General features: G+C 43.3%; 1 protein-coding gene across 15 annotated transcripts in view; it reads right to left on the bottom strand.

Moving 5' to 3' along the window:
- The window catches only part of LOC119388044 (histone deacetylase 4), a 552,121-nt gene that overhangs the window by 312,283 nt on the left and 226,428 nt on the right, over window positions 1–13,410 (bottom strand). The window contains exons 10-20 of one of the 15 annotated variants that reach the window (XM_049413797.1): window positions 12,948–13,071; window positions 12,045–12,213; window positions 10,214–10,346; window positions 8,732–9,008; window positions 6,671–6,972; window positions 5,244–5,293; window positions 5,066–5,133; window positions 4,327–4,481; window positions 3,332–3,387; window positions 2,669–2,756; window positions 291–410 (exon numbers count right to left, since the gene is read on the bottom strand). The exons of 11 other annotated variants lie outside the window; for them this stretch is intronic. In XM_049413797.1, coding sequence (XP_049269754.1) covers window positions 291–410; window positions 2,669–2,756; window positions 3,332–3,387; window positions 4,327–4,481; window positions 5,066–5,133; window positions 5,244–5,293; window positions 6,671–6,972; window positions 8,732–9,008; window positions 10,214–10,346; window positions 12,045–12,213; window positions 12,948–13,071 — 1,542 coding nt within the window. The remainder of the gene's footprint in view (window positions 1–290; window positions 411–2,668; window positions 2,757–3,331; window positions 3,388–4,326; window positions 4,482–5,065; window positions 5,134–5,243; window positions 5,294–6,670; window positions 6,973–8,731; window positions 9,009–10,213; window positions 10,347–12,044; window positions 12,214–12,947; window positions 13,072–13,410) is intronic. 3 more of the 15 variants (XM_049413798.1, XM_049413800.1, XM_049413799.1) reach the window with 3 other exon arrangements.

Raw genomic sequence — 13,410 nt, 5'->3', positions numbered from 1 at the left:
CCAATTTCAGAGCATTTACTGCATTGCAAGTGACTTCCAGCATGCGAATAGCTGGTGGAGAGCGACCAGACTGTCTTTGTTCATCTTTTCATTAACTGACGGTCAACTACACTGTATTGCAAAGAGGTGTCAGGCTGTCCTTCTAACATCTTCGGTTTAACAGCATAAGCAGGTCTGTGAAAGTCAGATTATTTGTCAAAGATTTTCTTTTTATAGATATAAGAGTGTAAAAGCTGGGAATGTCTCCTTTTTATACTATAACTCGTCTCTTGCCAGCAAACGAGCCTTACCTCCTGAGGATCACCGGTGCCAGGAAAGAAATTGCCATCATCGTGTCGATGAAGGGAGATGTACAACACATGCGGGTCATCATAAAAGATCTGTTGCAGACCGTTCCCATGGTGGACATCCTGGAAAGAAGCAATGATTGGTGGAACAGAAACAAGTCAATAAAACTAGTGTCCTCAACACTATCGATTTCATAACAAGACAAACTTCATAACAACAAAGACTTGGTTTTCAAACTTGGAACTCAAGAAAGGAGTGATTCTATTGGTACTGCCACTGCCAACTTTCTGCGCAGTGAATGGCTCTGCTTACCTAAAACTAAACTTTTCAAAGATTTTGAGTGTCTGTGTCCCCCTCTACCAAAAAATACAAAACTTCACATGGTAATAATAATATAATAATATCTGGGGTTTAACGTCCCAAAACCACACTATGATTATGAGAGACGCCGTAGTGGAGGGCTCCGGAAATTTCGACCACCTGGGATTCTTTAACGTGCACCTAAAGCTAAGTACACGGGCCTCAGACATTTTCGCCTCCATCGAAAATGCAGCCGCCACGGCCGGGATTCGATCCCGCGACCTTCGGGTCAGCAGCCGAGTGCCATAACCACTAGACCACCGTGGCGGGGCAAAACTTCACATGGTCCGATGCTCAGTAGCGCATTTCCAGTATGTAACGATAGGCCTTGAAACAAGGCTCTTGCATGATAGTATTGTTAGTAGGGGTGTGCGAACATTCGAAATTTCGAATATTTTTCGAATAGTGTTTGCTATTCGATTCGATTTACACTAGAGTTTTACTATTCGAACTATTCAAACTTCCCAAAAACAAATACAGTCAACGTCCGATTAAAAATGACCCCGTCAGATTTTTTTAATATGCTTCACCTCATTACACTCTCGTATTGCGGCAAAGCTGCCTTTCAAGCTCCGTTACGGTCGAACTTTGCCAAGAGACAAAGTCCGATTAAAAGTGGTCCCTATATTTTCAATATGCTTCACCTCATCACACCCCGGTGTTGCTGCAAAGCTGCCTTTTAAGCTCCGTTACGGTCGAACTTTGCCAAGACGCAGACAACGTACAATTGGAAGTGGTCCCTAGAGTTTCAAATATGCTTCACCTCATCACAGCCCAGTATTGCAGCAAAGCTGCCTTTCAAGCTCTGCTACAGTCGCAAATGTACTAACTCAAGAAAACGCTGGTTGCAACATGGAGATGAAAGATGTGGCAGAGGTGCGGGCTCAATTAACGCTGTTTTGGACCAAAAATTTGGGCAGGAAGTCCGAAAAATCAGAAGCCGAAGCTTTTTAGCGTCCGAAATTTCAGATGTTCTTATATATCGACGTCTATGAGGCAGATTTGGAACTCCAGGCTTGAAGGGAGCACACCCTTGTCCGCCACATCAGTTGGGCTTCCACAGAAGTTGAAAGAAGAGGAGAGGCTGAGGAAATGGTATCTTTGCCTATCACGTGTAAAGTGTCGGCAACACTTGGTTGCACCAAATCATGTACATAAATAGAATTCGGCCTCTACATTGCCTCATTCTTGATAAGACAACTATGGAACACCACCCCGCCAGTGCTTCACCAACCTAGTGAAAAGAAACACTTTCATGTTGCTATCTCATAAGAATATGCTTAGGAATCCTAACTTTTTTTTCTGCAATTTCGCTTCGAAGTATTCGAAAAATACTCTAGAAATATTCGAAAAATATTCGATTCGATTCGCACTCATACTTCAATATTAGAATTCGCTTCGCACCCAAAATTTTGCTATTCGCACAGCTCTAATTGTAAGCCCTTCAGACACCAGTAAATACCATCCAGTGAAAATTTAGTTACACCCCATATGCTATACATCCTAGGAATTATGAAAAGAACAAAGCTTTGGAAAGGATAAAGAATTTTCAATTCTCCATTTACTTTTGTCAAGTTTACAATTAGAATCAAGTTCACAAAAGATATCTACAGGAATATTAAATATAAGAACATCAACTATACTTCATGTATAAAACACTGAGGAGCACCTGTCCAGCTACTTGACCATGCCTGAGGTAAAACGTCGTTAAAAGCAATGACAGAACTGAAACTGATATGTGAAGATCGTCACCGAGAGAAAACACCCAGCCTTCAAACTAGTTTCCATAAAAATATTTTGTGCAATTCAAGCTTGCAGCACAGAAGTATTGTGATACGTATGTGAGACATTTCAAATATCATTATATTCAGTAGTGATTTTGCTTTTGGTGTATTGTCTTGGCTTGTACATTGTGTGCACAGCACTTGAAGCAGATAAAACTACAGTGACCACTGCACTTTCTTTGGACGAAACACAATGCAGTGACTTAAAAGAAAAATAAATAAATCGTAGAGCATACCCAGTCCACCACGAGGATCTTCTCCATCTTGAGCTTTTGCCGAAGCTGCTTAGCAGCGATTGCCACGGAATTGAAGAAACAGAATCCCCTGGAAGGCAGAAACTTGTAATGTGACCCTCGTTCCAAGTTAAGCCAACAATAATTCTTTTTCTACGCATTTCGTTTGGCTTGCTACAGTGAATGCAATCGCTAAATTTCTGTACAGATTGGATAAAAAAAGATGGGTGCCCAGCAGCAAAAAGACACTGCAAGCTTGGAAAGGGTCATGCTTGTCCAAAATTCTTTAACCTTGTCCAATAGATTTAAGCCACGAAATTTATTTTACCATGGACAGTAAGAGCTCACAGTGTTCCTGTGCAGTGTGGCTTACAAACATATTTACAACCAAAAGTTTCACAGAGCATTCTGCAAGAAGATCAAATAACTTGAATTATTCATTTGTATTTACACATGAGAATGTTTTTGAACATTTCTGGACAGTCACTAATTGTTGAAAGCATGAAAGAATGACAAGCATGGGGCAGAAGCACACTCAAGTGACAATTGTCTATTGGCCACTTCAGTTTCCTGCCAGAATAAAACTTCGACTATTTTATGCAAATTAAGGAAAACTGTCCGTTTCGACACTGCTGGAAGTTGTCCAAGCTTTTGTGCTAGACTTACATCGCTTGTTTGAACTCTGCATGGTGACCAGGAGGGCGAACCACAGCAAAACCGTTCTGCATACATTAGAGAAGAAAAAAAAGACGAAACAAGGTCACAAATAATTTAATTCCAGTATGCAAAGGTGAACACTGGAAAATATGAAATCATACAGTAAGATCTTGGGAGTCATGAAGTGTCAAGAAGTAGATTGTGTGCGAGAGATATGAAGAGAAACATATCAAAATGATAAATTGTGCTAGCTGTAATTTTTCCCCGCTGACAAACGGGAACAGGTTTCAAGAAGGAACATCGGAACAATGTAAACAGAAAATGTGAAAAAGTACGACATAACAGTGCTCCATGCACAACTTTATAACAGCGATTGTTTATAGTCACACAAGTTATACAGTGCACTTATAGGGAATATGTAGGACTTCTCACTTGTCATATCCATACTTTATGAAAACTACACGAAAGTTGTTGCATTCAATTTACAGCTTTACTTATAAGAGCAATACTAAGAGGCCTCATTCAACAAGAAAATCCAATCTTATTTCCTTTGGTTAGCCTTCTTCCAGGGGCGTAACCAAGGGGGGGTTGGGGGGGTTCAAACCCCCCCCTGAAATTTTCCAATTTTGCTTGTGTATATATACACGCACACATACCAACGTACGCACAAGCATACATAAAGTATGGTTGAACCCCCCCCCCCCCCGAAAAAAATTTCTGGCTACGCCCCTGCCATCTTCCAACCTTTAAACAAGAAATTTCGCGATGTCAATTGAAAGGTGGCCACTAATGCCACTGGTTTGTGAATACAAAAGTTATACGCAAAGTTATAAATGAAGTGCATCCTAGACAGACAGAAAATATCACATGTACTGACAACTTACAGAAACTTACTGACTGGCTATAAAAAGGCACATATTTTACAGTGGCAAGCCTGCATATGCAGACATAACACTGAATAATTCAGTACACTAGCATTTGTGTGAGAGGAAGCGTAAAGTCACCTTGGCTTCACCCATGGCCACCTTGAGAGCAAGATCGACAACACAGCCAGCAGCCATACGCGCTGCGCTTGCCGTGTGCAGCTCATTCCAGGTGGTGTCAGAGTCCACGCCAATGCCTCCACATGGTAGCATCACAAAGCTCTTGATGGGAAGCTCTGAAATACCAGAAAACCACCAGGGGTTATTATATTCTGCTGTACACCGTTTTGAACAGTGCGATGCAAATGTAAATGAGAGCATAGACAGCAGACACATATTTACAGTAGACTCTCTTCAAATGGAACCTGAAGGGACCAGAAAAATATGTTCCATATAACAGGTGTTCATTTACTGAGAGATGAACAGGGGTGCAAAATTCAAGTAAAAAGCCAATCATATTAGAAGTGGTTGCTCCATTTGAGCAGTTTACTGAGAGTCTACTGTATATTTTCTTTATTTCATAGGGCAGTGCAATCACGAAGTTTCCATATTGTCTCTTTGCACTGACATTGGCTTGCTTAGGTTAGGGATAGACTTTATCAGGATAGCTTAAATGGATGTGTTAATTAGGGGGATGTGTTATAACTCAGTGCAGTCACACAATTGAGAGTCCACTGCTACCTGAACGGAGTGTTCACATTGCGTGCATGAAAACATGGTCCATCTCCTATCTCATCTGCGACACTGGGAAATGGGCACGAAGGGAAATTGAAGAAGGTTACAGAAATGCCATAGGCCAATAATACCAAGACAGACTCACCTAGTTTGCTCATCTCCAGTTTCTGCCTGTTCAGTGGATTAGTGCCAAACATGAAGGCATAGCCCTCACTGCACATAAAAAAAAAAAAGCACGCGAAAAGTGACGTTACATTCTCATATCCGACAGTTGCATACTGGCCATGATAAGACCTTTTGCTGTAACACAAAGGGGCACTTACTCGTGACACGACTGTATCTCCTCCAATGTGGCTTTCCGTGACCGGATCCTCTGTTGTAAAATAAGTGACACAGAGACTTATTTCAGAAATTTCCTACGGTGCAGTTGCAACACTTCTGCGCATAAATGGAGTAGTGTCTAAGTGCACATACGATGAAACGCATCCAATGAATGGTTAAAAAGTAAATAGCAATGTCAAGCAAAGGAAGTGAGACGCCTTTCAGCAATGAACTGCTACTGCAAGTGTCACCGTGAACTTGATGGCTATCTTCATTATGAAAAATAGGCAAGAAACATCTATTAATCATGAATATTGTTCTCAACCACACAACTTTTCACCGAAAAAGCTACTCACTCATCTTGTTTTATACATTTCCTTCAATGATGCAGAACAATACACTGTTACATGTTCATAATAGTGTCACACACTCTATTCCACAACAATATCGAAGAAACAAGCTCAAGCTTTGCTAACTCATTTCTTGCAAAGTGTTGTAAGAATTATATTCACTGAAAACTACACCTCACACAAGTGCACCTTCACTTGCTGCATGCTGTCTTAGGTCACAAGTGCGGGGCGTGTTTGTGAGCATCTGGAACAATGTCGAGATTCCTTGATAGATAAACAAAAATTTGGGAGGGATTTCTGATTTTACAAACAAATGTCTCTAGAGCTAGGGCCACTATATGAGACATCTGCAGTGTCTGATAACACAATTTTTTTGTGTGTGTTTTTCAGTATTCTCCAGGGCCATATGTGAATTTGAGAAAAGGGCCAATAAACTGAAGCTGAAACTGGTTTAGTCCAGTTGTTGAATTGAGGTTATGCTGCATTGCACAAGCAGCTGAGGTTACTGAGGGCCACATTTAGTTGCATTAGTGTCATGAACTTGTCTACACTTTCCCCAGCATTGTTTAGGAGAGCAATTTTCAATTCACTACTTGGTCTTGACAAAAAGCTTGTGCATGAAGTATTCGTCTTGAGAACCTCGCACTGCGGGCTTATGTTGCTTTTGATGAGCGCTTTTGCCTTTCATGAACTTCCTTGATTTCTATTTCTTTTTGTCAGTTGGTGTGATACAACTGTTGTGTTCTGATTTCTTTTATGTATGAAAAATGTGTTATGTCATTCCTTCTTTTTTTGCAATTAGTTGTGTACACTAGTGTCTGAAACTTTGCGTGTATGCTTTGTGCACTGCTGGTCCTGTGTGGTCTTTCTTGTCTCCATTGTATTGTGCTGTTTTCTACTGTGCTTTTCAGGAGCGTGTTTCTTTTTCTTGTCGATTCATGTGACACGACTGTTTTGTTTTGATTCTCGTTGCACACGAGCGCTTTGTTCTATGCTTTATACTAGCCACACCTGCTTACAGCCTCATTGGAGGCTAGCAATACTGTGCCAATTAATAAACAATTAAATAACCAACCCACCTCGCAGCGAGCCACCAGTCCCGTTTCCTGCAGACGTGCCCAGATGCTCTGCAGCCGGCCACCGTGCTCTGGGTGGCTGGAGTAGTCGCCACAGATGCACTGGTGTTTCAGCATGAGGCTGTCGTAGGCCAATGCTGTGGTCATCCGGTGTGGGGGGCTCCCATGTGGTGGAGGGGGGCTGCCCAATTCCGACTGGTGCTGGGGGCTGCTGCTTCCACCCGGAGGGCTCAGGCTCACCAGTGGACTCGACAGGGCACGGGACAATGGACGTGCACCGTGCTGGTGCCGCGTAAATGCAGAACCTGGACACACAACATGGTGGGTTGTCCTGATGCATTGCTCGTCCTTGTGGCACAGTATTGTATAACAAGTGGCTCAAAAATAAAAAATAAATAAATAAATAACATGTCTGACTCTGTACAGGACCCCTTGCACTACCACATGGAACTCTTTGTCTCATGGCTCTGTACCTTGAAGTTATTGTGGTGGAAATAAGGATTTTTGGGCCATATGCACATGAAAAATAAAATTAACCTGCCGCATGCTGCCAGGTGGCCATCAACTGCCAAAGACAAGTTGGCAAACTATAACGCATTTTCTGATGATCTCCTCTCTGGATAAGTATATGGCCGAGAATGACATTACAGTAGAACCCCGCTGTTACGTTCCTCACTGCTGCGTTTTCCCGGCTGTTACGTCGTTTTCCGCCGGTCCCGGCATAGCTCCCATAGGATACAATGTATTGGGAACCCCGCTGTTACGTCGTAACTGTCAGACCGTTCCCGTATGATACGTCGCGAAGTGCGCTCGGAGCCGACCGAGTGACTACCAAAGAGAGCGGCCATGGTGCATTTTCACGCAGTTTGGCCTCGTTTGACCGTAATATTAGCCGCATGAGAGGCGCAAGCAACAGAATCTTTCAATTGATGCAAACAAAAGCATGGCCTTCGAGATTCAAATTGCAAAGATGGCGTCTATGACGTAACTGCTCGCGAAAGCAAGGCCTTCGAGATTGGCATTTACTATTGACAAAAGCATAGCCTCTGAGATTTGTATTGCACAAACATGGCGTGAATGACGTAACTGCTTGCGAAAGCAAGGCCTTCGAGATTGGCATTCACTTCTGCCATCGCATTGGCGTAGACTCATCATCATCATTTGTCGGAGAACGGGAGGAGTTCGAGCTGGTTGGAGCTCGCGTGGTCGTGCGTGCGGTTCGCAGTCGGACTCGCCGCGCCGGTCGTGATTGCGTGTGCTTAGTTCTTTCATGCCTACAGCTGTTGGTGTTAAAAAAATCACATACGTTGATTACATTTCTGTGGATGAGGCCGTCCTAAGCTCCGCGTTTCTATCCATCGACTAGATCGCGGCTGAGCACGCCAATTTTCGTGCTACTCGCAAGAATTGAAATAAAATTCTGTACCACTAAATATTTTGCCGTTTTTCCTGTTTTTCGGCTCTTACGTTTCCCGTCTCTTACGTTTATTTCCTACGGTCCCTTCAAAAACGTATCAGCGGGGTTCTACTGTATTCAACTATCGTTTCTTTTTCTAGAGGTCACTATAGTCAAATCCAACTACAGTGAACTCAGGAAAATCGAATTATCCTTGATGTCGAATTATTTTTGAACACGACAATGCTTTAACGTCAATGCGCAGGCAAACTGACGGCTACAATGAACAAAAATAGCTGGTACACTTCATACATCGAACATCAGGCAGCACAAACGCCCCGAGATGGCTTTCCTTTGCGAAAAGTAGACTCTTCCTCATTGAAGGGGGCTTTCTCGCATGCAATTGGGATAGCAAGTAGTGTGATTAGAAAGGCGCCACACGAGGCGAGTAGACACTAATGGAAACTACCATTTGCCATCACACAGTGTAGGAAGCCAACCTACCAATCAAAATTTGCACCGAAAATAAGATAAATTCTTTGAACACTTTTTATCTAATTATTTGATATTATCAAACTATATCCTGTTTCTTTGCGAGTTTGACATATGTGGGTTTGACTGTCCGCTGAGGTCACATTAATTGAGACATCATCAGATGTGCCGCCTACCTTCCATTCCAGCGCCGAGATGGAGCGAGTGCCGGTTGATGAGGTCCCTCTGTCGCTGCTGAAGCTGCAGCAGGGTGGTGGCAGAGGTGGGAGGAGGCGGTGCACCTTCCGCTGCTGAGGTGGACGACGCAGATGATCCCTTGCGCGAGTCAGTGAGGTCGATCACCTCCGGCTGGTCTTTCATTTCTTGCGCGACAGCGGCCTCCGTCTCTTCCTCCACGTGCTCCACCACCTGGCTCTTGCTGCCCGCCCGAGTCAGCACTGTCTGCCGAATATGCTGAGGACAAGACGAAGGAGCGATGGTCCATGGCAGAACAGTACAAACAAAGGTCGTAATGATATAGCTTTGTCGTACGTATATATAACTGAAAATTAAAATGGCAGAGAAGATATAGCAATGATGAAGGGTGACAAGCACAAAGCTGACAAGAAGCCAGTTTCGTAAAAAATGTCGCCTCTTTGGTTGGCTGCTAGCCAAAGCTGTCAAAGCCCTGGGTCTTTTTTGGTCCTTTCGTGCCCCTGATTCGCCTTTGAGTGACATAACAACTTAGCCTATTAACCTGGCCAATAATTAATGAACCTGCTACCAATAGATTTGGCAGCGCTCATAAATAGACTAGCTCAGTGTGTAAAATTTGCCGAACAGGTTCTTTTATACTGATGTTAATGGAGGATTCCCATAGATTTCTCATTACTAGAGCATAAGAGAGCCTCTGCTTTTTTGGTGTTAGACACAGTGTTCAATCTCAGCCTTCCAAAATTTTAACAGCGTGCTGTTAAAGCTTTTCGTTGCACCAGGTAGTGCGAACAGAAATGAGCCGGCATGCGCTCGCTTCGTCCTCTTCTTCATCTTCTGCTTCACTCCCACAACATGTGTGCGGATTAACCCAGCTGTGGAATGCAATAACTATGATGGGTGAGTACGTCACGTGACTAAAAATCACGTCACATCACGTAAAAGCTAGTAACAGGACTAAAATCCCGTAACATCACGTAACAACTAGTCACGTGACTAAAATTACATGACATCAAGTCACATAACTAAAATCATGTGACATGTTCTCTTCCAAGACCACGTGACACATACGTAGTGCGGGGAACCGACCGAAGCCGGAGAAGGATAGCCGAGCCTAACTATACCTAGTACTACTAGCAAAAACTTAGCATCTGTAGCAAAAGCTTAGCATCACTAGCAAAAATTTGTAAAAAGCTAGGTCGAACACTAGCTCCACTCTTGGCTCCAAGCCTTTAGTGCAAGCTTCGCTTTTCATTCTTTTTATAAGTGCCTGTGAAAGCTGATTCTTTTACTTATATTAATGTTTCATGACAACATGTCTAGCAACATGGCTGCTCAATATGCTTTTCAAGAAATCTAGGACAAGTCTGTTGGTGTTAGTTAGCATAGCAAAAAAAAAGAAATAAAAGAATAAGAAATCAAAAGCAATTGTGCCCTATAATAGCCAATGTCATAACTGGCCTCACCTGCTTGAGCAAGTTGTGTTGTTGCTGCTGCTCGAAGAGTTGTGCGTTGAGCAGCACATTCTGAGGCTGCAGCATAGGATGTCCAAGGGGTAGAGGTGCTGACTGGGTCCTGCCCAGAGGACGATGTATGGTCCTGGCATCCACATGGAGAAAGCACACACAAATGCTCAACATCAACAGTTCCTTTTACATCAGCTTCCATTTTCTATCAGCAAGAATGACTATCATTTATAGGTCACAGATGATGTATGATGCTCCAAACAACACATGCAATATGATAAAAAATGTTCACTAACACTCTTAAACAACAGCTTCAAAGGGGTCATGAAGCACCCCTTGGGCTTGTTGAAAAAACACATCCTGTGGAAAGCTGACACGGCTATGAACTGCTCTGCCAAATATTACAGTCGTGCGCGCCGCGTAAAGGCTGCAAGCGGAGCGCGAAGTTGCCGTTTCCCCAGGCACCCTCTTTTCAAAGAGAGGCCGGTTCTCACTCTCGTCGGTGGGCGGGGCGTCTGCACATCGACGTCGCTGATCTGCCAGTTTACGTCGCAAGAGACATAGCACACTTATTGGCCGATAGCCGATGTAAATCGAGAGCGGCGTTCGGATCAGATGCGCTTCTTGCCACGGGGTGCTGCCACTTGCCGGCGCCGCATTCCTCAGTACATGGTAGCCGCACTCGCGCACGCGAATCACAGCGGGAGAGTGATCGCGTTTCATGACGCGCGCTGACGTAACTTCTTTCCTCCGTGCCATCCCTCCCTATGTAGCTTCCAGTGCGCTCTTTGGCACGAGAAAAGAGAGAAAGTGCTGAGAGCGTGCGCCAAACCCCCGTAACTCCGCTCATTCTTGACCGATTCGAGAAATGTTTGTGGCAATCGATTCGGGAGGCAGTAAACTCCGATACTGAGGTCATTAGATCATTATTTGGAAAAGTGGTTCATGACCCCTTTAAGACAGAAGTTACAATATAAGTAATAAGTTTTGAAAGTACAAGTGAGAACACAACCATTCTAAGATAAAATGATTGTCAAGACAACCAAAACAAACTTTAGTTGCTCTGGCAACCAAAACTTGTTTTCACTGCCCTGGCAGTCATCTTATCTGAGAATGGTTGTGCTACCAAAACTTGTTTTTGCTGCCCTGGCAGTCATCCTATCTGAGAATGGTTGTGCTATCTTGTATTTTATCTTAAACGGCAGAGAATTGTTGGTGCAAATACTACAAGCTCATACTAGGCGAATATTATTCTTGAGTTCGAAAACAAAATTATGCATGAATAGTGCAGTTGACAGCAAGTGGAGAGTATAAAATTCTATAGCATCAGTGATATCTCTAAATGTGTCATTTAATGCTGTATTTACCCTAAGACCACAAACCTTAGCAAGCCATGGTGCTCCACATTTACTTCAAATGATGCTTCTGATTGAAGAGACCCTTATCAAGTCAGTCAAATGGCGAATGACACAGGTGCCAAGCCGGCAAAAAGCATTTTATGGCTGTCCTTATAAATAGTACTCCATTTCAAGGTTAAAAGTAAAACCGAGAAACGATGCTCCCGTTTTCCCGTTGCTCGGCTTCGTGGAATGCTAAAAGAACATTAGAGATCTGAAGCAGTATAGTTACAGCTGCAGGCTGAATATCAACGTAAACATGGAGCACTCCAAAACAGATCCCTGTGTTAGTGCACAAATCAGTATTGCAAGAGGTTTGCAGTAGGTTATTCTAGGTTAGGTGAGGCATGGTTACGATGAAATTCCTGTTCAGAGGCATTCAGTCACAACTATGTGATTGGTGAGGTATTGCAAGCTGGAACATGAGTACTGACCTGTGGAGGCGTGCTTGTGCCACCTGAGCATCAGTGATGACGGCGCCTGGAGGTGGTGCGTACATAACTTGCAGCACATGTCCAGGAGCTCCAGGTGACTGTTCCAGGCCTTTCATCTGCTGCTGTATGTAGCCAGGACTGGTTGGAGGGGTGAACTCCCCATCTATTACTGCATGTAAGACAGAATAGGCCGCACAGCACAATAAGGACGAGTGATGATGATGACGGGCACAGGAACAGAGCAGGCTGCTCACTGGCACTTAAGGCTTTATATGTAGGAAACTTGGGGCATAAAGTCTCCACAATTAATATTTGACATAAGGCTTATAAAGGCATTCTCCAACAGCTGCAGCCACCTTGATACATTAAATTATGTTGCTTATATAAGCAACTGCCAAGGTTGAATGGGAGCTTCACAATCGTAACAAGCATGCATACATATGCCTACATGTTGACTTTAAGAAATGTATTAGGAAATTGCCACTAGGTTCAACAACCAAGTAAACGAGTTATACATCAATGTTGGTTGTGTTTATATTAATGCATGGTTAAACCAACAAAAAGACAGACTGAACGAAAGTGAAATAGTGAAAAATAACGTAAAATCAATCTGGTAAGAAAGGTGGTAAAAGTGCAAAGAGTACATTGATGAAAAAAGGAGGAACACATACACACATGCACACAGGTCACCAGCATGCGTGTATGTGTGCTTTTTTTCCGCCAGTGTTCTCCTTTGGCTTTTACCATTCCTAAAAAAACGGATTACAGACATGCCCAGATTGTCACAATGGTATACATTGTCAACATGCAAGAAGAACCATATGAAGGGTTGCTTGTTGCACAATGTGGCAGCTGTGAAAATAGAAAAGCAACAAAGCAAGAAATCTGACGGAAAAAACTCACCTGGCAATGGTGAGCAGAAAGGCAATGATGAGTGCAACACATGTGATGTGAGTGGCATCCCAAGACGTGCAGCTGCCATGGCGCGAACTTGGGCCTCGGAGACTGAGTTGAGGATTTTCCCATCCTTAGAATGGAGAAAAATGAGGCTACTTTAAGCACAGCCCTACTATAATAAGAATAGCTAGAGAGTTTGTTGATGTGGCTTACATTTTAACCTTCATAAGTTCTGAAATGCTACATCCTGAATTTTATGCGCATGTAGAATTCACGCTGCAAGTACGAGAGCATGAACTGCAGCGGACAAATGTTTGTTGTAGTTTCTTTTGCCCTATCTTGATAGTAAAACTGAAAAATAGGAGGTGGCCTACGAGAGCATGATAACAATATTACGGCGATGAGGATGGTCAGTTGTTGTAGCCAAAGCGAAAAGGGAGTACAGGCCACAGCACACTGCTGTTTAAAG

The sequence above is a fragment of the Rhipicephalus sanguineus genome, chromosome 3, assembly GCF_013339695.2.
Source record: "Rhipicephalus sanguineus isolate Rsan-2018 chromosome 3, BIME_Rsan_1.4, whole genome shotgun sequence".
NCBI classification, from domain to species: domain Eukaryota; kingdom Metazoa; phylum Arthropoda; class Arachnida; order Ixodida; family Ixodidae; genus Rhipicephalus; species Rhipicephalus sanguineus.
The sequence above is the reverse complement of the archived record's forward strand: the minus strand, read 5'-3'. Positions and strand labels throughout refer to the sequence as shown.